We start from the raw sequence: 23,692 nt of genomic DNA on the forward strand, positions 1-23,692 counted from the left end.
ACTGGGAATAAACAAAAGGTGATTGCTTCTAGATCTCACCCTTTAGCTCTTCAGGAAGTTTCCAGTTTCTTATTAACTGAGGGATTAATTCTGAAAACTTTTCTGCAGCTTTGAGCATTTGCAGCCTTATGTGCAATTGTTTTTTTGCCAGCTCCATTTTTAAAAAATCCTTACTCTTTTTAAAAAAAGATTATTTTTTGGAGAGGGAGAGTGAAACATGGATTGGCTGTCTTCTGCATGTCTCCTACCAGGGATCGAGCCTGCAACCGGGCATGTGCCCTGACCAGGAATTGAACCGTGACCTCCTGGGTCATAGGTTGATACTCAACCATACTGGCAGGGCCTTTTCTTTATTTTTTTGAGTGAAAAAGGGGAGTAAGGATATAACTTAACTAAAATGAATCTCGAAGTTAAGTGGAGAACCTACTACATTTGTGTTATTTTAATTTTTAATATATAGATTTTTATTATTGATAGGATTACAGATATCTCCCATTTCATCCCTCTTTACCCCCTCCTCCTAGACCCCCTTCCCCAGGTCTTCACTACCCTATTGCCTGTGTCTTTGGACTATACATATCTATCTATCTATCTATCTATCTATCTATCTATCTATCCTATATAATAAAAGGCTAATATGCAAATCAGCCAAACGGCTGAACAACCGGTTGCTATGATGCACACTGACCACCGGGGGCAGACGCTCAAAGCAGGAGCTGTCCCCTGGTGGTCAGTGAGCTCCCACAGGGGGAGTGCTGCTCAGGCAGAAGCTGGGCTCATGGCTGGTGAGCGGGAGCCTCTCCCGCCTCTGTGGCAGCACTAAGGATGTCTGGCTGAGGGCTCCCGGACTGCGAGAGGGGGCAGGCTGGGCTGAGGGACGTCCCCCCCCCCCCCCCTCCAGTGCACGAATTTCGTGCACCGGGCCTCTAGTCTATCTATATCTATCTAAAACCCTAATATGCAAATAGACCAAACTGCGGAACAACTGAACAACCAGTCGCTATGATGTGCGCTGACCACCAGGGGGCGCGCGGAACATGGTGGGTGTCAGCAGCAGGCGGCAAAGCGTGGAATATGGCGGGCATCTGTTGTGGCAGGAAGGTGGAGCAGGTAAGCAGGGGTGCCAGACCAAGGTGGGGCCCTGGTCACTGTCATCAGGGCAAGCCTCTGGTGGTTACTGAAAATTCTTTGCTCCCACACGCCACTATCCCGCCGGGCGTTCGCACCTGCTGCTGAAGCTGGAGCCACCACTTACACCCGCTACTGGCGCCCAGTGCTGGCCCTGATCTCCCCTGAGAGCTTCTCCACCTCCCCCTGCTTCTGAGGGGTGATCGGGGCCAGCAGCCACCACTTGCACCCCCTGCCGGCGACGGACCCACTCGCACCTGCTGACAGCCCCGGCCCCGGCCCCACTTGCATCCGCTGCTGGCTCTGGCCCCAATTGCTCCATGGTGTGACTGCGATGGGAGTGGGGCTGCTGGCAGACAGGGGATTGGGGACTGAAGCGGGAGGGGCCGGGTGGGGGTATGGAGGATAGGCTGAGACCCGCCCCTGTGCCCACCGCAGCCTCGTGGCCGATAGTTACTTTCAAGGTGCATGAATTTGTGCACTGGACCCCTACTCTATATCATAGAAGCCCAAGCAAGCATTATGGTGGAACAACCAGTCACTGTGATGCACACTGACCACCAGGGGGCAGATGCTCAATGCAGGAGTTGCCCACAGCGGGAGCACCACTTAGCCAGAAGCTGGACTCATGGCTGGTGAGCACAACAGTGGTGGCAGAGTCTCTCCTGCCTCCACGGCAGCGCTAAGGAGCAGTGAGCTGGGCAGTAAGGAGCCAGCAGGCAGGTGGTAAAGAGTGAAGGGTTCCGGATTGCGAGAGGGATGTCCCAGATTGCAAGAGGGCACAGGCCAGGCTGAGGGACTCCCCCCCACCCCAGTGCACGAATTTCATGCACCGGGCCTCTAGTAAGTATATAAGTTATTTGGTTTATCTATTCTCGTTCCCCCATCCCCACATCAAGGTATGTCAGTCTATTTCATACCTCCATGCTTCGGGTCTTATTTTGTTGGTCAACTCACTTTGTTCATTAGATTCCATAAATAAGTGAGATCATGTGATATTTGTCTTTCTCAGATTGGCTTTTTTCACTTAGCATATTATTCTCCAGGTCCATCCATGCTGTCCCAAAGGGTAAGAGATCCCTCTTTTTTTTTTACAGCTGCATAGTATTCCATTGTATAAATGTCCCACAGCTTTTTTATCTATTCATCTACTGATGGACACTTGGGGCTGTTTCCAAGTCTTAGTTATTGTAAATAACACTGCTATGAACATAGGGATGCATATATTCTTTACTACATTTATTTTAAAACAGGGATAATTGCTCTTTAGCAAACAAACCAGATTTTCTTTTGTTGTTGAAATGTTCAGAGTTTATATAGATTCTATATTTCATACAGTAAAGATATAGACTAAACTTGTCTACCTAATGCCCATTTAAGGGAATGTTACATTAATATACAAAATAAAATAGTTGTGAGATGATGTGCTTTTCTTTTTTTTTTATATTTTATTGATTTTTTACAGAAAGGAAGGGAGAGAGATAGAGAGTCAGAAACATCGATCAGCTGCCTCCTGCACATCTTCTACTGGGGATATGCCCGCAACCAAGGTACATGCCCTTGACCGGAATCGAACCTGGGACCTTTCAGTCGGCAGGCCGACGCTCTATCCACTGAGCCAAACCGGTTTCGGCATGATGTGCTTTTCTAAGGAATTTCACAGTGCCAGTTTTATTTGTAAGAAACCTCTATTAAAAGTAATTAAAAAATAACGTGAAAAACAGATTTCAAATGTGAATTCTTCAAATATAAATCAGAATATTTAATTTTTGCTAATAGCATTTATCCAGCACATTATATTTACTGTATTATAACTCTTAAATCTCCCATAATTGTCTGAGTATGGGTAACATGAATCTATTTAATTAACAACTAAAATTTCATCAGTCAGATTTCAAAAATGTTTAGGTAGGGACTTTTCTTGAACCTTGTTGTGTCTGTCTATTTTAAGAAGAACTAAAAATATTAGAATTTGTTTTTTGATGTGAAATGATAAAGAAAATTTGTTTCTCTCCAGGGTTGACTATATGTTTCTTAAAAGGAAAGCATCATGTTTTCTCTTCCATAGTCTGTATGCCTTAGTCTGGTATGAATCTTCCAGTTTAAAACTAATCACCTGACTGAGAAGAAAGGCCACTTTGAATTAAGTAGAATTGACATATATACTCTATCAAAGAACTTGTTAAAAGTGATTTATCTTCCACAGCATTTTCTTCTATTCTAATTTAAAACATTGCTGCAATGGCTGACAATTCCTTTATCTCATTTTTCTTAAAGTGTCAGCATAAATAATATCACCTTTACTAGAAAATACAAACATATTCACTAACAATGGAAATGAAGTATATAAAATGACCTGACAAATTAGTGATCTAGAATCTAAAAACTTTACAGAAGACTTGAAATTAATTTTTGTCCTCTTTAGATTCTGTTGATTTTTTTTTTTGCCCTTTGATTATTTTTTAACTGGATTAAATGAAAATACACAAATGATCACATGCACTTATGTATGCAAAATGAAGTTATCATTTTGATGTGTTACATGTGTTATGATTTTAACTTACAGGTCTCCTATAATAACCACATTTTTTACTTAGATGTGAATATGCATAGTTTGAAGTTTATTAACCATTGCTTTGACAGCAGCAATGTTCATTTAGAATTCTTGGTATTGTCATATAATTTATATAGTATTCCTTTCAAAGCTGTTAATTCATTTATAGCAGTTATCAAAACTTGTTGTTGTAGAGAAGGATTGTCTTCCTTTCTTATATGATAAGTATTTTAATGTTCCTAAAAATTTTAAAAGCCATTTTTTAATTCTCTTTCAAAGTTTCCTAGGAGACTCTGATGTAGGTATGCAGAGTAGCTAGGGAAGTTACTAAATCTTATTATTTTGATAGTTTCAGCTAACATCTTCAAGATAGCATAGTAAGGAACTAGAAAAGAAACAACACAATTCTTTGATGACCCAAAGAGATTTCTTTTAAATCCTAGCTTTAAATTTAATTATTTTCTCTGATAGAACTTACTGTATTTTAGTATATTGAGTTTTCCAAGCATGGTCCTTTGTAAACATTTACTTTGATATGTGGAATTTTATTAAATTTTTTTCTAGACAGGTCATCCAATTTAGCTCAGCAGCATAATTCATAAGAACAAGCTGTCATCATTTTCTTTATACAGTTTTAGGGATGTACCATGAAGATATTTCACAGTATTCTGTGCTTTTCTACAGTAGAACACAATAAAAATGTTAATAGGTCACATTTATTGAGCACCTACTAGTATTTTGGAGAAGTTAGTCTTCCAAATGAGTCTTTTTGGTACTTCGTTATTTTTTAAATCAGATAAGGAAATGGGGGCTTAGAAAGGTTAAATAACTTGTTTAGAGTCACATAACTAGTAAGTAGGACCCTGATCAAAGTCTGCCTTCCTCTAAAACAGTGGTGCTCAACCTTCCTAATGCCGCGACCCTTTAATACAGTTCCTCATGTTGTGGTGACCCCAATTTCATTGTTACAAGTTGAACATAATTAAAGCATAGTGATTAATCACAAAAACAATATGTAATTATATATGTGTTTTCTGATGGTCTTAGGCGACCCCTGTGAAAGGGTCGTTTGACCCCCAAAAGGGGTTGCGACCCACAGGTTGAGAACCGCTGCTCTAAAACCTAAGGGTTCTGTTTCACTTAGTAGTAATGTTTTAACCTCTGCCCTAGGTAATGCACCTAACCAGCAGTTAGAAATGCACTGATTCAAATGATCTTTACAGTGATAGTGATTAATTCATCTGATTTATCCACACTTATTAGCATGATGTATACCCCACAGTGGTGTGGCTTGGAATAAAGGACACGATAGTATGAAAAAAGTTTTCTTTGGAGGCCTAGAAACTCTTTACACTTATCTTAAAACAGCTGAGGATAATTGGATCCAAGCATCACTGACTAATAATGGACAACTAAATCAGGGTAACAGTCAGTCAGATATTTATAACTTATGCCATCTCACAGTGAATTTGTTCGTAATGTGTTTTAATTTATTCTGTTATAGAAAGGAAGAATAATAAAAGCCTGTATTCTAATCCTAATTACACCAGTTACTAGCTTTGGAACTTTGAACAAAGTTGTTTAACCTCTCTGAAACCTCCTTTCCTTATCTTTAAGAATACCTTTTTTTTCATGATTATTGTGAGTTGTAAATGAAATAGCTTAAATGCTAAACATAGTGCCTTGAAATTAATGGGAGTACCATATTTTATAATAGTTGTTATTACTGTATTATCATTTTCATTATTGATATCAGAACAAACAAGAGTAGGGAATAAATTAAAAAAACAAAACTTGCTTTGCTAACTTGAGACCTTTGGAAACTAGCAATTTGGTGATAAGCGTTCAGATAGATTAGCATGCCCTACTTTTTCATTAAAAACATTATAGTCATAGCCATCTGTCAATTGGTTTAATTTAAAGAGTTCTATTATGAATGTAACTGTACATTTATATTTTTAGATGTTTGTGTGTATATGTTTATATATATTTCTATACATTGTTGTTTTTTTAAGAGAAGAGTATATCTTCTATAGACATCTATTTAAAAAGTTTTGAGCAGAATTAAAAAGTTTTGAGTGTTGTGGCTTGGTTTCTCTAATTCAAGTTACTTAGTTTACTTTCATCATTGAATTGTGGAGGAAAATAATGTTTCCATCATACATTTACCTATTCCAAAGACTGAAATATTGTTTGGAGATATATTTTATTCAGAAGTTAACATAAAATTTACAAATATTTAATGGTTTTAAAAATAATTTTTATAAGCCTTGGAACATAAAACTTAATTTTTGCCTGAGCCCAATTTCCCACTTTATGAGAAACAAACAAAAACAGAATCAGTTAGCAGCAGTAATGAAATAGAAAAAATATGTATTCAGAAATGTTCACTCTAGCATATAAGTAAGGTAGTAATTTTTCTGAAAAGAAGTTCGAGGAGGAGAGGAGAAAAGAAAACAATCTAAACTCAATGAGAATTACTTCTGTTTTCCTCCTCCTTTCCTGCACACTTTTAACAGTGGTTCAACTCTGCTTTATCTTAGAGCATTTCTTAAAAATCTAAAGTGTACCTTAGGCGACAAAAGTACCCTTTTGGAAATTTATTTTCCAAAAGAAATGTTATTTATTTTAATATTATTATTTATTAGTTTGGTAGGAGTATTTTCTGAAATATTCTATATTCTTCCTCATGCTAGGGCATAGCTGGTATGGGGTATAAGCATTAAACTCAATTTGGGGCCCATCTATATATATAAAAGGCTAATATGCAAAGTGTCCCCGTGGGAGTTTGACCAGGAGACCAGAGTTCTATTGCTCACTATGACGTGCGCTGACCATCAGGGGATGGCGCAGAACGAAGGGAGGCCGTAGCTGGCAGCCGGAAGGCCCCGATCGGCCCTGATCTCTGGCCAGGCCTAGGGACCCTAACCATGCATGAATTTCGTGCACCAGTCCTCTATTATATAAAAAAAGAAAAGGCTTACCACCGTGTTGCTGGAAGCCTATGCTTAGAAGAATTCGAGGAGCATACATTCCTGGGCCAGATGTGTGAGGTACTCTAGTTTACCAGCTTTCCAAGTCTCTTTTTAAAATTTTGTCCTAAGGATTTTGTTTCACTTAATAAACTAGTAATTGTAGTGTTATCATTTTATCCTGCCTTTGAACCTTGCATCTAAAAGATTATTAGTAGTGTGAATGGGCAGATAACCAAGGCCTTTTCATTTGTAAGAAGAGATTTTCAACAATAGTTTATTTATCAGGTCTACTTGGTACATAAACTCTGAGAAAATTCAGTAATCTCCTGTAAATTAGTGCCCAGCAGATATTCTCACCAAATATCCTTGCTCTTTTAAGAACATGAAGAAAAGTAGCTATTGCTATTGAGAAATGTTGTTGGAATGTAGAAAATTTTCCCCAAACCAATAGATGTTAAAAGTAGTATAACTTGATATCAATGTTACTATTAGACACTATTTTAAATAAGAAAACCTGGAATAATCCTATATAATAAAGAGCTAATATGCAAATGGTCATCACGCCCTCATGCCATCACGCCATAATGGCTCAGACACTCAACACTGGGGAGAGAGGAATGGGGACCAGCCAGGCACAAATGAGCTCACGAGAGAGGAATGGGGACCAGCCAGGCTCTGACCCGGGAGAGGGACAAGTTGCCTACCCCGCAGTCCCAGGCGCCAACGGCTGTGCCTGCGGGCCTGGGAGAGGGACAAGTTGCATGCCCCGTGGTCCTGGGTGCCTGTGGCTGTGGCCCAGGCGAAATCGCCCACCCACAGTCCCCTGTGGCTGCAGCCAACCCAGGCGAAGCCGGCCTGGGTCCTGGGTGCCTGCTGCCGGCCAGACGCAGGGAAGCCTGGGTCATGAGTCCCTGCGACCAGCCGGAGGAGGGAATCCTGGGTCCCGGGTGCGGGGTGAAGCAGAGGCGGTTAGGGCCAATCATGCCAGCAGGGGAGCAGTTAGGGGCTATCAGGCGGTAGGGAAGCAGTTAGGGACAACCAGGCAGGCTGGCAGGTGAGTGGTTAGGAGCCAGCGGTCCCGAATTGTGAGAGGCAGTCGGACATCCCCCGAGGAGTCCTGGATTGGAGAGGGTGCAGGCCGGGCTGAGTGACTCCCCCCCCCCCCCCCCCTCGTGCACAAATTTTGTGCACCGGGCCTCTAGTATGTCTATATTTACCACCACTAACCTCTATCTTAGGTATTTTCTTCCTTTAAAGCTACTCGTTTTTTAATGCAAAGCCACGAGTCTGTAAAAATGTGTCAGTTGGATTTTTGATTAAATAATTGGATTTTTCATTTACTCATGTTTTAATTTTAGAAATATTTATGACTGATCTTAGCTGGCTACATGACAGCTTTGTTATTTTCCCTGTCTTTACTACCTCATTCTTCTTTCTCCCCTTGGCTCTGATAAATAGCCAATGATTTATTTGTTTGTTAGTTCCTTCATATGTGTGTATATCTATATATGAGTATATACATGAAACAACTACTGTGTGTCAGAAAATGTGTCATGTGCTGGATATAAAATAGAGTTCTGACAGATGTGAGTGTAGGAGAGAAGAGAGACATATAAGCACTTAACAGTTAGTAAGTGGTTGTAGAAACAAACTAAATCACTTCAGTAGAGAGAAGATGGGTTAAATAGATTATGATGTCTCTATGAAACAAATATTTTGTAGCTATATGTATCATATTTAGCTACAAATAGAATATATGTAAGATGTAAATTTCAACACACACACACACACACACACACACAAAACATTTCTAGAAAAATGCATGACACTCATCAGTCATTGGCTCAACTGAGAGTCCATGGGGACTGGAATTGTTATTCATGATATATAATCTTTAAAGAAGAAAGAAACCTCTATTCATGTATTATATCTTCATTGTAATTCTAAGTAAATAAGATTTAAAGAAAACATGCAGTACACCGAACAAGCAAATAAGCAATTACACTTTTGTAAAAAAAAAAAAATCTGGGGTAAAAACCTTGAATTATTGAAACAATACCTTATTAACCTCATTTTAAGTTTTATCCAAATGCCTTTGTAAAAAATATATTTTTACTGATTTCAGAGGGGAAGGGAGAGGGAGAAAAAGATAGACACATCAATAATGAGAATCATTGATCAGCTGCCTCCTTCACGCCCCCTACTAGGATCAAGCCTGCAACCCAGGCATGTGCCCTGACTGGGAATAAAACCTTGATCTCCTGGTTCATAGGTCAAAGGTCAATCATTGACCCACACCAGCTGGATCAAATGCCTTGTTTTAACAGGGGTGCTGTCATATTTGAAGTGAGCAGGGACAACTCCCTTTCCAGATTGTTCTGTTTTTGGGTGCTGAATGGTGAAAGAATGGTCTAGCTTATACTTTTTACTTGTCAAAATAAACATGGTCACAGATTTTCTTAGAGAATTGAGCCTGAGACCTATTTAATGTTGATATCACAGTATCTTACAGCTGAATTTGGATACAGATTATCCCATGTGATTTTTCTGTTAAAACTGACAATGTTACTTGATCCTTTTACTCATTTTGGGGTTCCATTTTGAATTTTTGCACATTACGTAAAAAAGAATAAGTATAGCCACAAGAAGTGGTTCATTTGAATAAAATAATATTTTCTCTCAATAGAGAAAGGGCTGGCTCTTCCATCTATCTAATTTGACAGACTCTTGGCAAAGCTTGTGATTACATTTTGTGGTTTTGCTGGGAATATTTTAGTTCCATGAGTGGCCACTTAAAATTCTAAATGAAAAGCATTTGTAAGTTATTAAATACAATTTCAATTTTTAGCCAGTTTAGTTCATATTTATAAATAGTCCATATTTGTTAGTTGTAGTAGTTTATTGACAGGATGCCACTATTATAGATTCATTTTATAGATTGTTTTCCGTTTTTTAAAAAAATTCTTTTTACTGGGTTAAATGATCTTATCATAGCAGCTCTAGTCCTACTTGGCAATGACTGAAATTTTAGGTAGATGATGAACAACCTTGGTAGCTCAGTAGGTTAGAGCACTATCCCCGTGCACCAAGGTTGCAGGTTAGATTGTGGTCGGAGTGCATACAGGAATCAACCAATGAATGCATGAATGGGTGCAGCAGCAGCGAATCCATTTCTCTCTCTGTCTCTCAATTCAATAAGAGACGTTCCTATTGATATTTTTATAACAATATTCTAATATGTAGTATTATATGATGCCAGAAGTTGGGAGTTACATAGCAGTAATGATGAGTATCTGCCCAATTTTCATCTAGTTTTATTAAGGGACTAGAGGCCCGGTGCACAAAATACATGCACTCGGGGGCTGGGGGGAAGTCCCTCAGCCTGGCCTGTGCCCTCTCGCAGTCTTGGAGCCTTCAGGGGATGTCCGAATGATGGTTTAGGCCTAAGCCAGTAGTCAGACATCCTTAGCACTGCCACGGAGGCAGGAGAGGCTCCCGCCACCGCCGCTGCACTTGCCAGCTGTGAGCCCGGCTTCTGGCTGAGCAGCGCTCCTCCCGTGGGAGTGCACTGACCACCAGGGGGCAGCTCCTGTGTTGAGCATCTGCCCCTTGGTGGTCAGCGAACATCATAGCAACCGGTCATTCTGCCATTCATATTAGCCTTTTATTATATAGGATGCCTCTGCAATTAAAGAGCATTTGAATACATATATGAAGCCCAGAAAATAATATAATCCCATGCCTCTATTACTCATATTGAAAAAATGTTGATATTTTGTCATATATTGCTTCAGGTTGCTGGAAAAAACACAGATACTACTCCCTTCCACAATCACATTTCCCTTCCTTCCTTCCCAGAGGTAATCACTATTTTGAGTGTTGAATACCTCATATCCACACTTTTATTCTTTCTTATGTAAGTACTAGAGGCCCGATGCATGAAATTCGTGTAAGGGGCTCGGGTCTCGCAGCCCCGACTTCATCCGGAAAGTCGTCTGGAAGGATGTCTAGAAGGTCGTTTGGCTGTCCGGTCTAATTAGCATATTACCCTTTTATTATTATAGATGTATGCATGAAAATATGTCTTAAATGTTTTTAAAATTTACATGAGTGTATCATACTATATACATATTTATTCTTCTGTGACTTTTTTCATTCAACATTGTGGTATTCAAGCAAAATTATGTATGAGTGATACCTGTAGATACATCCATTTCTCTATTGATGAATATCTAGTTTCTCCTGTGTACATGTGGTAGTTTCTTTAGGGTGATTACTTATGACACATGGCTGTCTTAATATATGTGCATCTTAAACTTTGGAGTGATTTCACAATATTTTGTAAGTAGATTGTTCTAACTTTATATCCTTACTTTTGGTATACATTATGGGCTGAATTGTGTGTGTGTATGTGTGTGTGTGTGTGTGTGTGTGTGTGTGTGTGTGTGTCCCTGCATTTATATATTGAAGCCCTCATCCCCAGTTAGAGTAGGACTTTAAAAGACGTGATTAAGTTAAAATGAGGCCATAGCGGCAAGCCCTAATCCAGTCTGACTGTTGTCCTTAGAAGAGGTTATTTGAATACACAAAAGAGACATCAGGGTGTCATTGACACAGAGGAAAGGCCATGTGAGCACACAGTTCAGGGGCCATGTGCAAGACAGAGAGAGGCTTCCTTCCAACACCTTGATTTTTGGACTTTTAACTTTCATAATGGTGGAAAAATAAGTCTGTTGTTAAACCACCCACTTTATGTTATTTTATGGTAGCTCGAGCAAGCTAATACAATATATGAGAGTTCTAGTTTCTCTACATCCTCACCAACACTCAATATCACAATTTTTTTTTAAAAAAAATATGTTTTTATTGATTTTAGAGAGAGAGAGGAGGGAGGGAGAGGGAGAGAGATAGAAACATCAATGATGAGAGAGAATCATTGATCAGCTGCCTCCTGCACTGGGTATCTAGCCCGAAACCTGGGCATGTGTCCTGACCGGGAATTGAACCCTGACTTCCTGGTTCATAGGTTGATGCCCAACCACTGAGCTATGCCAGTGGTTCTTAACTTTAAAAGGAATACTTATGCTTATTTGATGAATGGAATGTGATATTTACTATGAATTTTTTATAGATACTCTTTATCAAGTTAAGGATTTTACTTACCTTCCATTCCTTGCTAAGTGCATTATAATAAATGAATTTTGTCAAATGATTTTTTCTTCTGTTTTTATTGAGATTATCATTTTATTTATTTTCTTTAATTTATTAAAGCAATAAATTTACATTAATAGCTTTTCTAATCATAAACCAACCTGGTATTATTGGAATAAAGTCTAGATAGTCATGATGTATTTTTAAAGCATTGCTATATTTATTAATATATCACTTATGATATTGAAAATAAGTTTTTAATTGAATTGACCTTTAATTTTCCTTTTCTTGACCTTATACTACTTCTATGTTAATCTTATACTAATTGCAGGAATGAAATTTTAGAAATTCCTCTCTTTTTATATTCCCTAGAAAACTTGTATTCCAGGACTATTTTATGAAAATGTATAAAACTCAATACAGTTATGCTGATCAGTACCATAAGCTGGGCTTTCAGGCTGCCCACGGTCACTGTTTGGGCTCCCAGGTCAGGCAGAGCCAGTGGCCATGAGCCACAGCAGGGCGAGGCTGCTGGCTTGGCTCTCTGCCTCAGTGGGGCTGTAGATGGGCTCCAGAGTTGGCCACAGCCTCTGGTTGGGCAACCTAGTGAGGCAGAGGCTGAAGGCTATGCTCAACAGTAGGGTAGTGTTGCTGGCTTGGCTTTCTGTCTGGAGGGGACTATAGAATTAGCTCTGTGGCTGTCTTGGGTCCCTGGCTAGGTTTCCTTGTTAGGTAGGGCTGAGGGCTATGCTTCACTGTTGTGTAGAGCTATGGCCTTGCTTTCCTGTTTTAACAGGCCATAGGGTGTGCTGTGCAGCCACATGGCATCTTTGGCCACTTACTTTGGGCTGTAGGATGTGTTACATGGTTGCCTTGCATCTCAGGCCAGACTTCCTCCTTCAGTGGGGGCTAGAGGCTATGCTCTTTCAACAAGACAGCCTTCTGGCTGGTGACCCAAACCAGGCAGAATTGCCAGTTAAACTCCTTATCCAGTTGGGGCCACTGGCTCAGCTATGCAAATGATCAGAGCCACTAATTGGAATATCCTCTGAGGCCCCACCTCTGGCAGGAACACAGTTTGCCAAGATCCCTGTACTTGTTGTGAGCTCCTCCTCCTTCTCTATCTCTAGCTAACTTTCCCAGGTATCTCCATGAGGCATACTTAGTGGGCCTCCCAGGAATCATGCAGAATGCTAGGGAAGCTTGATGTCCAGCTTGCGCTCTCCTTTCCCACCAGAGAAACTGCAGGCCCAGGGGGACCCCCTCCCTGCAGCACTGCGCTGACCTGGGGGAGGAGCAATGTGGGCAGAGTGAAGCTGCTCCTCCTTCCCTTCCTAATGCTGTTTTCCTCCGGTTTTGTAGTCCAAGGGATTGCTTTAGCCTTACCCCTGTGTGCTGGGATCTTTACAAAGGTATTTTGTCTATGAATAGTTGCTAGTTGCTCTTCCCCTGAGAGGCAACCACCTATTTGTCATCTATCTGACATCAGTTTCCTGGTTCAAGTTTTTGTTTTTTTTAAAAATATATTTTATTGATTTTATACAGAGAGGAAGGGAGAGAGATAGAGAGTTAGAAACATCCATGAGAGAGAAACATCGACCAGCTGCCTCCTGCACATCTCCTACTGGGGATGTGCCTGCAACCCAGGTACATGCCCTTGACCGGAATCGAACCTGGGACCTTTCAGTCCGCAGGCCGATGCTCTATCCACTGAACCAAACCGGCTTTGGCGTCCTGGTTCAAGTTTTATCAAACTATTGTTTCATACATTGTGCCTAGATTTTCAGTTGTTTCAGGCAGAATGGTAAGTATGATCTCTGTTATTGCATCTAGGTCAGAAGATGTTCGATATATTTTTTGCAGCGAGTATGATTAAAAAACCAAAAAAACCCACATAATTCTCTAAATATTCACATAGAGACTTTTCTTGCAGATTGACTCTTCTAATTGGGGTTTGGAAAAAATGGTCCTATGTGTACTTTTTTTTTTTACATTGAATTTTCTATTTTTTTAAAATCTACAGTTTACCCATAATTGGATTAGATTATTGTATATAATAATGTAATATAAATCACTGATGCATTTATGTTTTATTGGAATTAGATTATATTTAGTACTTAATGGAACGCTGCTGAAAAGAGCTTATGCTATTTTTCATGCTTGTTTTCCCTTCTTATTCCACCAATATATGAAGAAATGAGATAAAAAGGAGAACTTAGACATATCTTTCTATTGCCTGAAATTTTGTATTACTAATTTGTGTTCTGGAATAAAGGACATCCTTGTCCTGTGGCATATTGCTGCCAAAATAAATTTCCAGAGGTAATAGTTTCATTCTGTTTTAAAATTATTTCTTAAAAACCAGTCATCTAACTCAGAAAGAGAGTAAGAGCCAAGTTTTAAAAACTATATACTAGGAAATGCCCAATTTATAAATGTATACATATTTGTGCTCATAAGTTGGGTAATATTGCACCTAACAACTCTATTCATTTTATCATTATTCACTTTGTATGTATAAAGATGAAGGCTTTTTAATTCAAGTTCTGTGGTCTGGGACACTCATGGTTGGGACATGGTTATATTTCATGCTTCTGTTCAGTGTTAATGCATACAGTTTCATGGGAAATTATAGAATACCTTATTTACTCTGGTATAGCTATAACAAGGGGTTATTTAGTTAACATGTATTCTGAAGGGGTATAAGTAATTAAGAGTTAATTTGGCTTCATCTGTTATATAAAACATGTTAGAAAAGCTATACAAAAATCTGTATTGGAGTCTTTGCATCAGAGGACTAAGTTGACATCTGAATTGAAGTTCTGCCAAGTATAATTTAAAAATTATGTTTCCTTAAAATGATTGTGATGGTTAAAATAGATATCCTAGACATTTTGAGATTACAGCTCATCTCTAAAATGACTGAGCCCAGATACAGTAGTCCTAATAAAGTTTATTGACAGACACTGTGCTAATAGATTTTAGAAGAAAAAAATAGTCATTATTTAGTCTAAACAATAATTTTGCAAAATCATATATATATAAGTATATACATATTATTTATAATATATATATAGATAATACACACACACACACACACAGATTATTATGACCACCTGACGTTTGTAGGCAAATTAGCTATAATTTCGCGCTGAAGTTGCTAGAGGGCCAGACCATTATAAATAGGGAAGCAGGTTGTTTACCACGACAATAGAAGTGATTTTTTTCTGAAGATATGGGTAAACAACGCCTTTGAACGTGGGATGGAGATATATATATATATATATATATATATATATATATATATATATATATAGTATACACACACACACACAAACATGTATTAGTTTCCTATTGCTGCTGTAACAGATACCACAGACTGTGATTTAAAACAATATAAATTATTCTCTTACATTTGGGGGCGGGGAGCAGAAGTCCGAAATGAGTTTCACTAGGGCAAAACCAACCTTTTTAGCAGGGCCACAGTCTCTAGAGAAACTCTCGGGGAGAATCTGTTTCCTTGCCTTTTCCAGCTTCTAAAGGTGCATTTCTTGCATTTGTTGCTCATGACCCCTTCCTCCATTTTCAATGCTAATAGCCACACTACCTTTTCCTTTTTTGTAGTAAAATCTTCATCTGTGCTCATAAATTGGGTAATTGTGCACCTAACACTTGTGATTACAACTTCATGATCCTTCACCAGGCCTGCAGTCAGAGAATTGAGAGGATCAGCATTTCCAATACTTTGTGATAGGAACCCTTGTGATTACAATTTTGGCCGACCTAGGTAATACAAGACTGTCTCCCCACCTGAAGATCCTTAACTTAGGTCGTACATTTAAAGTTTTTTTTTGCTATGTAAAGAAGCTATCCAGGATTAAGATGTAGATATCTTTTATGGCCCAAATGGAGGACAAAATGCTGCCAAAAGTCACATAAAACAAAACATGTTAGAAACCAGTACAGTTGGGAAAGAAGTTTTATGGATGGATTGATAATATAAGCAAGGGATCCTGGAGTTCTTCCGCTATGTTCCAAAATTTTGTATTATTGACTGATTTTTTTTTGATACAAACAAATGGGACATTAATCTTCAGTTTTTTCTGATATACTTCATCTTCTACTCTTGTCTTGCCCTATAAAACCAATATTTAGTAATATAAGGTCATGCATTCATGAATTGGAGCACAGATTTACACAGCTTGATATTATGCTTAATTTAGAAATAATTTACATTTGGTATTTGAACATAGACACATGTTCATATATGTACTTTCATATTTCCTTTAAACCTTTTCGTCACCCTCTTTTTCACCTTTGTTATTCTCAACACTAATGAAGGATTGACCACTTTGCCACTGATGGCAAAGTTTTTCTAAGCAATATTATGAGAGTTTTTTTTTAGGAGAGAATTCTAAAGGTTCCTTAAGTCCTAGGAGATCTCAGAGCTAAATTATTATCATTATTATTATTTTTTTTTTGGTGAGGGATCATGAATTTATTTACTCAATCATCTACATACCAGGTGGCTGAGCCTGGATGGCTCCAGCCGAGCTAGATTATTTTTTGCTGTTATTATTCAGTATACTTCCAGTGTTTACATTTTATTGAATACCTTTGGAGATAAAATTTTACTTGGTACTTCTAATATATGGCTCAGTGACTTCTACAGTTTCCAATAAGTATGTTTTAGCATGTAACTTTATTAAGTGTGTATTTTGTTGCATAATTTATAAGGTAGATGTTTACATTTTTCTTTCCTGAACTACAGGATACCAGAAGGCCCCATTGATCAGGGGCCAGCTTCTGGAAGGATTCGTGCTTTAGAAGAGCAGCTTGTGAAGGCCAAAGAGCAAATTGAAAATTATAAGAAACAAACTAGAAATGGTAGGTGATTATACAGTATATTTCTCTCCTCGATATATTGATATTAGTACCAATAATTGAAAATTTTATTTCATCAAAATATTGGAAATGCTGATACTCCCAATTCTTTGACTGCAGGTCTGGGGAAGGATCATGAAATTCTGAGGAGGAGGATTGAAAATGGAGCTAAAGAGCTCTGGTTTTTTCTACAAAGTGAATTGAAGAAATTAAAGAATTTAGAAGGAAATGAACTCCAAAGACATGTGGATGAATTTCTGTCAGATTTGGGACATCATGAAAGGTACACTTTTTACTTTATATTTCATTTGGGCTTTAGTAAAAATTATAATCTAAGAATGGGAAGCTGGAACTTTTGGTAATTTCCCTGTTGGATGGTAAATGATACCTACCATAGTTAGGAGTAGGAGAATACCTGAGATCTCAAAGGATAATAATTGCCAGATGTAGTTCATCAACTAAAAATATATCACGGGACGATATTATTTAAAACATATTTCTAGTCTGGCCCTTTGTGACTCAATGGTTGAACATTGACCCATGAACAGGAGGTCAAGGTTCAATTCCTGGTCAGGGCACATTCCTGGGTTGTTGGCTCAATCCCCTTTAGAGGGTGTGCAGGAGAAAACCGATCAATGATTCTCATTATTAATGTTTCTGTCTCTCTTTCCTTCTCTCTTCCACTGTCTGAAATCAATAAAAATATATTTAAAAAGTAAATAAATAAAACATTTTTAGAAATCTCTATACCCTAAGTAAATTCTGAAGGTAGTGGTATAAGCCAACAATACTTTGGAAATCTGTAAATTTCCTTCATATACAATCGATATTTGAAGTGGAGTCTGCAGTTTTATATTATAATATGCTGGAACTCATGCTGAGCTGGCAATTACTAGTATGTTTCTAATTCAGACATTAAAAACATTAAAATAGCCTCTTTTTAGGGTTTGTAATTAAAGATGAACAGGTTTTTGATAAAAGGGATCATTCTGTTGCATTTAGTTGCTAGAAAGAAGAACCTGAAATCTGCCTAATTCTTTTGTTTGCACTTTTTTGAAAATAACGCAGTTTATTACATAGAAAAGAAAACATTTTGGTGCTGGTGTGTTTATGCAGAGCAAAATGTATCTGAGAATCATTATAAATACAGTGAAAACTGTCCTTAGCCCTGTTATATTTATGTCTATATTCCCAGTAGGACTGTAATGGCAATTACTGTCTCATTAGTGAACAATAAATGAAAAATTGTTCTATTAACACAACCTACCACTGTGAAGAGGAAAAGAGTTACCCTATTACAATAGGATTCATATATATTAACATCATTAGCAATATTGCAGTGATTTTGAAATACTGACCTGCTGTTTTATTTAAGTGAAATTACAAATAAAATCTATCAGTTTATTCGACTCATTTTAACATTAATGAATCTACAGAAGTAAGACAGTTTGAAATCAAGGGACATTGAATTATTATGCCATTGGACAGACCCTTTGAAATTTTTAGCCTAGTTTGCAATCAAGTAGTAGTTAGACCATTAGACCAAATGATGACTAATTCTGCCCTTAATGCTTCTCTACCTTCAAGCTAATTCTAGGTACCAAGATTCTGTTAATTGGAGCTGTGTGTTTGCATGCTTTACTTATTGCAGTTTTATGGGGAAATCCAACTCCGAAGAGGATTTGAGTTGGGTAAACTGTGGTATTTAAAGGAGAATTTTGACTGTTGACTTCTGATGGAATGTTTAAAGTTTGGGTGATTTAATTAAATTACTTGAGAATCAAAGTAATTATTTAAAGAATTATTTTGTACATATATTTTGTTACCAAATGTAGAAACAGCATACAAATGAATAACGTTAGGCCCTGGATACTTGATGTACGGTAAATCAGTGTTACATTTTTGTAAGTTGAATTATGATTCCTGACACTACCTTTCAGTATATGTTAAATAATAACATTGAATTGGATTAAACATTATAATAACACTAGAGGCCCGATGCACCAAAATTTGTGCAAGAGTAGGTCTTCCTTCCCCTGGCTGCCAGCACCGGCTTCCGTCCGGCACCCAGGACCTGGGCTTACCTCCTCTGGCCGCCGGCAGGCACCCAAGACCCGAGCTGCTTCCCTCCTCGCAGACACCCGGGACCCGGGCTGGCTTTCCTCTAGCCCTGGCTTCATCAGGAAGGATGTCCAGAATGACATCTGGAAGACATCTGCTCTAATTAGCATATTACCCTTTTATTATTATAGATTTCACAGAAAATAAAAATGGAAAGGTACCCAAGGTACAAAGACCAATTTCTTTTACTGTCATTTGCAAAAATTATAATGAACTTGGGACACAACTTCACAGAGTAGTAATTTAACTCTAGGCAGCCAGATTAGAATGCAGTGGCACATATAATGAGCAGAGCACCATCAAACACTAGAGAAATAACCTTTAATGAATGTTCAAGTACAGAAGATTTGTATATATAGAGTATGCCATCTTACTGTTAATTTTCATGTTTTTTACATGTAAAAATTAAGACAGACATTTATGTTTGCCTCTGATGATTTACACAGAAATCTTTATTTCATTTTTATACTTGCCCAAATCATAGTGTCTATGTTGTCTCTGGACTGAAAGCCTATGTTCTCTGAGAAATCAGAGGTTAAGTTTATCAGTTTTCTTGTTCAGATTTCCCTATGAATCGCTCATCATTTTTTTTTTTGTTTAAAAAGACATCAATTATAGGGGGAAAACTTAAGGGCTTTTGTTTCTTCAGAAGGGTTCTTTCTTTCTTAAGACTTTGATAGAAACACTGATTCTCTTTTTTCCTCTCTGAATCAACTTTATTGCAGCATAATTTATGTATGATAAAACGAGCATATTTTAGTCCATAGTTCTATTAGTTTTGACAAATGTTCACAGTTTTGGAACCACCACCCTAGTCAAGATTCAGAACATTGCTACTGCCGCGAGAAATTTCATTATGCTCCTTTGTAATCAGCACCTCCTCCATCGCCAGTCCCTGGCAGTAACCAGATCTGTTTCCTGTCCCTATAATTTTGCCTTTTAAGAATTTTATATAAATGCAATCATACATTATATAGTTTTTGAGTGTGGTTTCTTTCACTTGGCATAATGCATTTGATATTCATGCATGTTGTTTTGTGTATTGGTAGTACATTCCTTTTTATTGCTAAGTAATATTCCATCATATGGATATATCACAGCATATCCATTTACCAGTTGAAGGGCATTTGGGTTTTTTTCCATTTTTTGGTGATTATGAATACAGCCACTATAAACAGTACCACACATATTTTTCTGGAAACATGTTTTTATTTATTTTCGGTTAATGTCTAGGAGTGGGCTTGATTGGTCGTAAGTTGAATGTCTAATTTTATAAGACACTGCTAAACTATTTTCCAAAGTGATGGTACTATTTTGCAGTCACCAGCAATGTTTAATAGTTCCAGTTGCTCTGTATTTTTGTCTGCACTTGGTATTCTCAGTTTTTACATTACCCCTACCCCTTACCACCATTCTGATAGCTATATAGTGGTATGTCATTGTGGTTTTAATTTGCATTTCCTTATTAATGATGTTGGGCATCTTTTAATGTGTTTATTTGTCATACATCTATCATCCTTGGTAAAGTGTTTATTTAAGTCACATGCTTAATTTGGGGGAGTATTGTTTGTTTTATTACTGAGCTTGAAGCATTCTTCATTTATTAATGTACTAGAGGCCTGATGCATGAAATTCATGCAAGAGTAGGCTTTTGCAGCCCTGGCTTCATCTGGAAGGTCATCCAGATGGACGTTCGTTCTGCTGTTTGGCCGTTAGGTCAACTTGCATATTACACTTTTATTATTATAGACAAATCTTATTGGTGCATTTTAGAAAGCTCATTTTGAAGGCCATGTGAAAGAAATCCTGCTGCCAGGAAATTAGAAGAATTTTGCAGAAGTGCAAATAAGCTTCTGGACCAGGGTGGTTGCAGTAGGGAGAAAGAGATAAGTGTGTGAAAAAATAGAAGCTACAGGACTTGCTAACAGATCTGATGTGGGGAGATAGAGGAGTCAAAAGTAATTGACTAGGAGGATAGCTTTCATAAATGGAGATTATTGTTTCTTGTGTACTAATTTGGCTTTTCTCTGTGACAAATCATAATCCTCTCAGAACTGGAACTCCAGCTTAAACATCTTCTCTATCCCACAGTGCTAAGCACTCACTATTTAGTTAAGAGTTCAGTAAACTCTGTCTTTTTGGGGGGGTGGGGGTGGGGAGGCAGGTATGTGCATTCTTTGACTGATTATTCCATATTCTACTTTGGCCTTTTTGTAAAAACACAAATTGTTCCATTGAAGGATTTATGAAAATTATGTAACTAAAGAAAATTATGTAGTTGAGGTCAAAATATTCTCCAGCAATTGAGATTTCTAAGAGTTGTGAAGAAAAAGTCACAGGAGAAAAACCATTTGTCCTGAATAAACCTGAAAGCTCTAGTTAGTTTCAGCAGTGGGTTCTACAAAAGAGAGAGTATCTGTTAGAAGTTCACTAGTGTATAGAGGGGGATCATCCTGATAGGAAGCATGGGATTAGAAGAAACCTGACATTGAAGGATTTTCTGTATTCGATGTTTGATTCACTTTGGAGGACTTAATGATCTCTGTATTTAAAAGTAGTCTTAAGACACAGTTACACATGAGTCCTTAAAAATAACATAGTGTTTCTGATTTGGAGTGTAATTCTTATGCTAAGCAATGGAGAATGGACTTTATTTTTATTGAATATGCATGTTAAAAAATATTGTTACTGCCCAGCTGGTGTGGCTCAGTGGTTGAGTGTCAACCTGTGAACCCGGAGGTCACAGTTCTATTCCCAGTCAGGAAACATGCCTGGGTGGCAAGCTCGATCCCCAGTGTGGGGCATGTGCGAGGCAGCCGATCAATGATTCTCTCTCATCGTTGACGTTTCCGTCTCTCTACCTCTCCCTTCCTCTATAAAAATCAATAAAAACATATTTAAAATATACACATTATATGTTGTTACTGAATATATCTAATCACTCATTTACAGTTCATGTGACATTAACTTTAATAAGTATCAGTTTCTTCATTTTGGGATTTTCTTGCTTGAATTGCATCTGTGCAGTGCCGGCCCTCAGGGAATTTCTTTTAACATTTTTTTTTTTCACCTCTGGTCTTATTTTACAAGATATTTTTTAAAAAAATATATTTTATTGATTTTTTACAGAGAGGAAGGGAGAGGGATAGAGAGTTAGAAACATCGATGAGAGAGAAACATTGATCAGCTGCCTCCTGCACACCCCCTACTGGGGATGAACCCGCAACCAAGGTACATGCTCTTGACCGGAATCGAACCTGGGACCCTTCAGTCCCCAGGCCGATGCTCTATCCACTGAGCCAAACCGGTTAGGGCAGGATATTTTATTTTTAAAGATTTTATTTTTGCTTTATTTATTTATTTATTCTTTATTGATTAAGGTATTACATATTTGTCCTTTCCCCCCCATTGCCCTCCCACTCCCCCACTTGTGCCCTCACCCCCTTGTTGTCTGTGTCTATTGGTTAGGCTTATATGCATGCATACAAGTCCTTTGGTTGATCTCTCCCCCTTACCCCCACCCTCCCCTACCTTCCCTCTGAGGTTTGATGGTCAGATCAATGCTTCTCTGTCTCTGGATGTGTTTTTGTTTTGTTTTGTTTTTTTAATATATTTTATTGATTTTTTACAGAGAGGAAGGGAGAGAGATAGAGGGTTAGAAACATCGATAAGAGAGAGACATCGATCAGCTGCCTCCTGCACATCTCCTACTGGGGATGTGCCCGCAACCCAGGTACATGCCCTTGACCGGAATCGAACCTGGGACCTTTCAGTCCGCAGGCGGACACTCTATTCACTGAGCCAAACCGGTTTTGGCTGGATGTGTTTTTGTTTATCAGTTTACGTTATTCATTATATTCCATAAATGAGTGAGATCATGTGATATTTTTCTTTTTCTGACTGGCTTATTTCACTTAGCATAATGCTCTCCAGTTCCATCCATGCTGTTGCAAATGGTAAGAATTCCTTCTTTTTTACTGCAGCGTAGTATTCCATTGTGTAGATGTACCACAGTTTTTTAATCCACTCATCTGCTGATGGGCACTTAGGCTGTTTTCAAATCTTAGCTATGGTGAATTGTGCCACTATGAACATAGGGTTGCATATATCTTTTCTGATTGGTGTTTCTGGTTTTTTTGGGATATATTCCTAGAAGTGGGATCACTGGGTCAAATGGGAGTTTTTTGCGGAAACTCCATACTCTTCTCCACAGTGGCTGCACAAGTCTGCATTCTCACCAGCAGTGCATGAGGGTTCCCATTTTGAATCAGGTATAAGCAAAACATCAGTGGCATAACTGAGATAGAGCAGGACATTTAAAAGAAGTTTTATGAATATTTAAAATATAAAAATAGGAAATTTAACAGAAAATACAAAGAACATAAATGTAGCCCAGCTTTTGAAATAAGAGGATTTGTTGCCTGGCATAGCTGGCTTGCTGTCAGAGGCATAGATTCTGTTCTGTTCTACCATTGTTTTCAGACACCTGCACCGTACCCTCAACTGACTAGTGCTAGTCTGCTGGTACTTTGCCTGAGTTTGTATTTCCCAGGCTTTGACCTGGCCTCATACCAGGCCTTTAGATTTACCATCCACCTTCTAAATTTGTTGTATCTTTGTAGTCAAAACCAAGACAGCAAGATTTTCAGCTTTTGGGTCACTTTTAGGAGATTTGATTTCAGAGTGGAGTCACTGAAAACCAAGTAGAATGGTTTTCAGTTACTATGTTTCCCAATAATTGGCTACAACTGAAACTTTCTGGTTGATTATTCTCACGACTTTGTCCAAAAGATGATAAACTGTGCAGAATGGTAACTTCTAAAACATTATTGAATCTTCCAAGAACTAGTTTGAATTTGACGTCATTTTCTGGGCTTGT

At 38.2% G+C, this 23,692-nt stretch overlaps 1 protein-coding gene across 6 annotated transcripts in view; it reads left to right on the forward strand.

Moving 5' to 3' along the window:
* FUT8 (fucosyltransferase 8) overlaps positions 1–23,692 on the forward strand; it is a 221,624-nt gene that overhangs the window by 129,920 nt on the left and 68,012 nt on the right. For all 6 annotated transcript variants that reach the window (XM_014457787.2, XM_006090977.3, XM_023755817.1 and 3 more), the window contains 2 exons: positions 16,580–16,695; positions 16,813–16,975. In XM_014457787.2, the coding sequence (XP_014313273.1) occupies positions 16,580–16,695; positions 16,813–16,975 (279 nt within the window). The remainder of the gene's footprint in view (positions 1–16,579; positions 16,696–16,812; positions 16,976–23,692) is intronic.

Source organism: Myotis lucifugus, unplaced genomic scaffold (assembly GCF_000147115.1).
Source record: "Myotis lucifugus unplaced genomic scaffold, Myoluc2.0 scaffold_85, whole genome shotgun sequence".
NCBI classification, from domain to species: Eukaryota; Metazoa; Chordata; class Mammalia; order Chiroptera; family Vespertilionidae; genus Myotis; species Myotis lucifugus.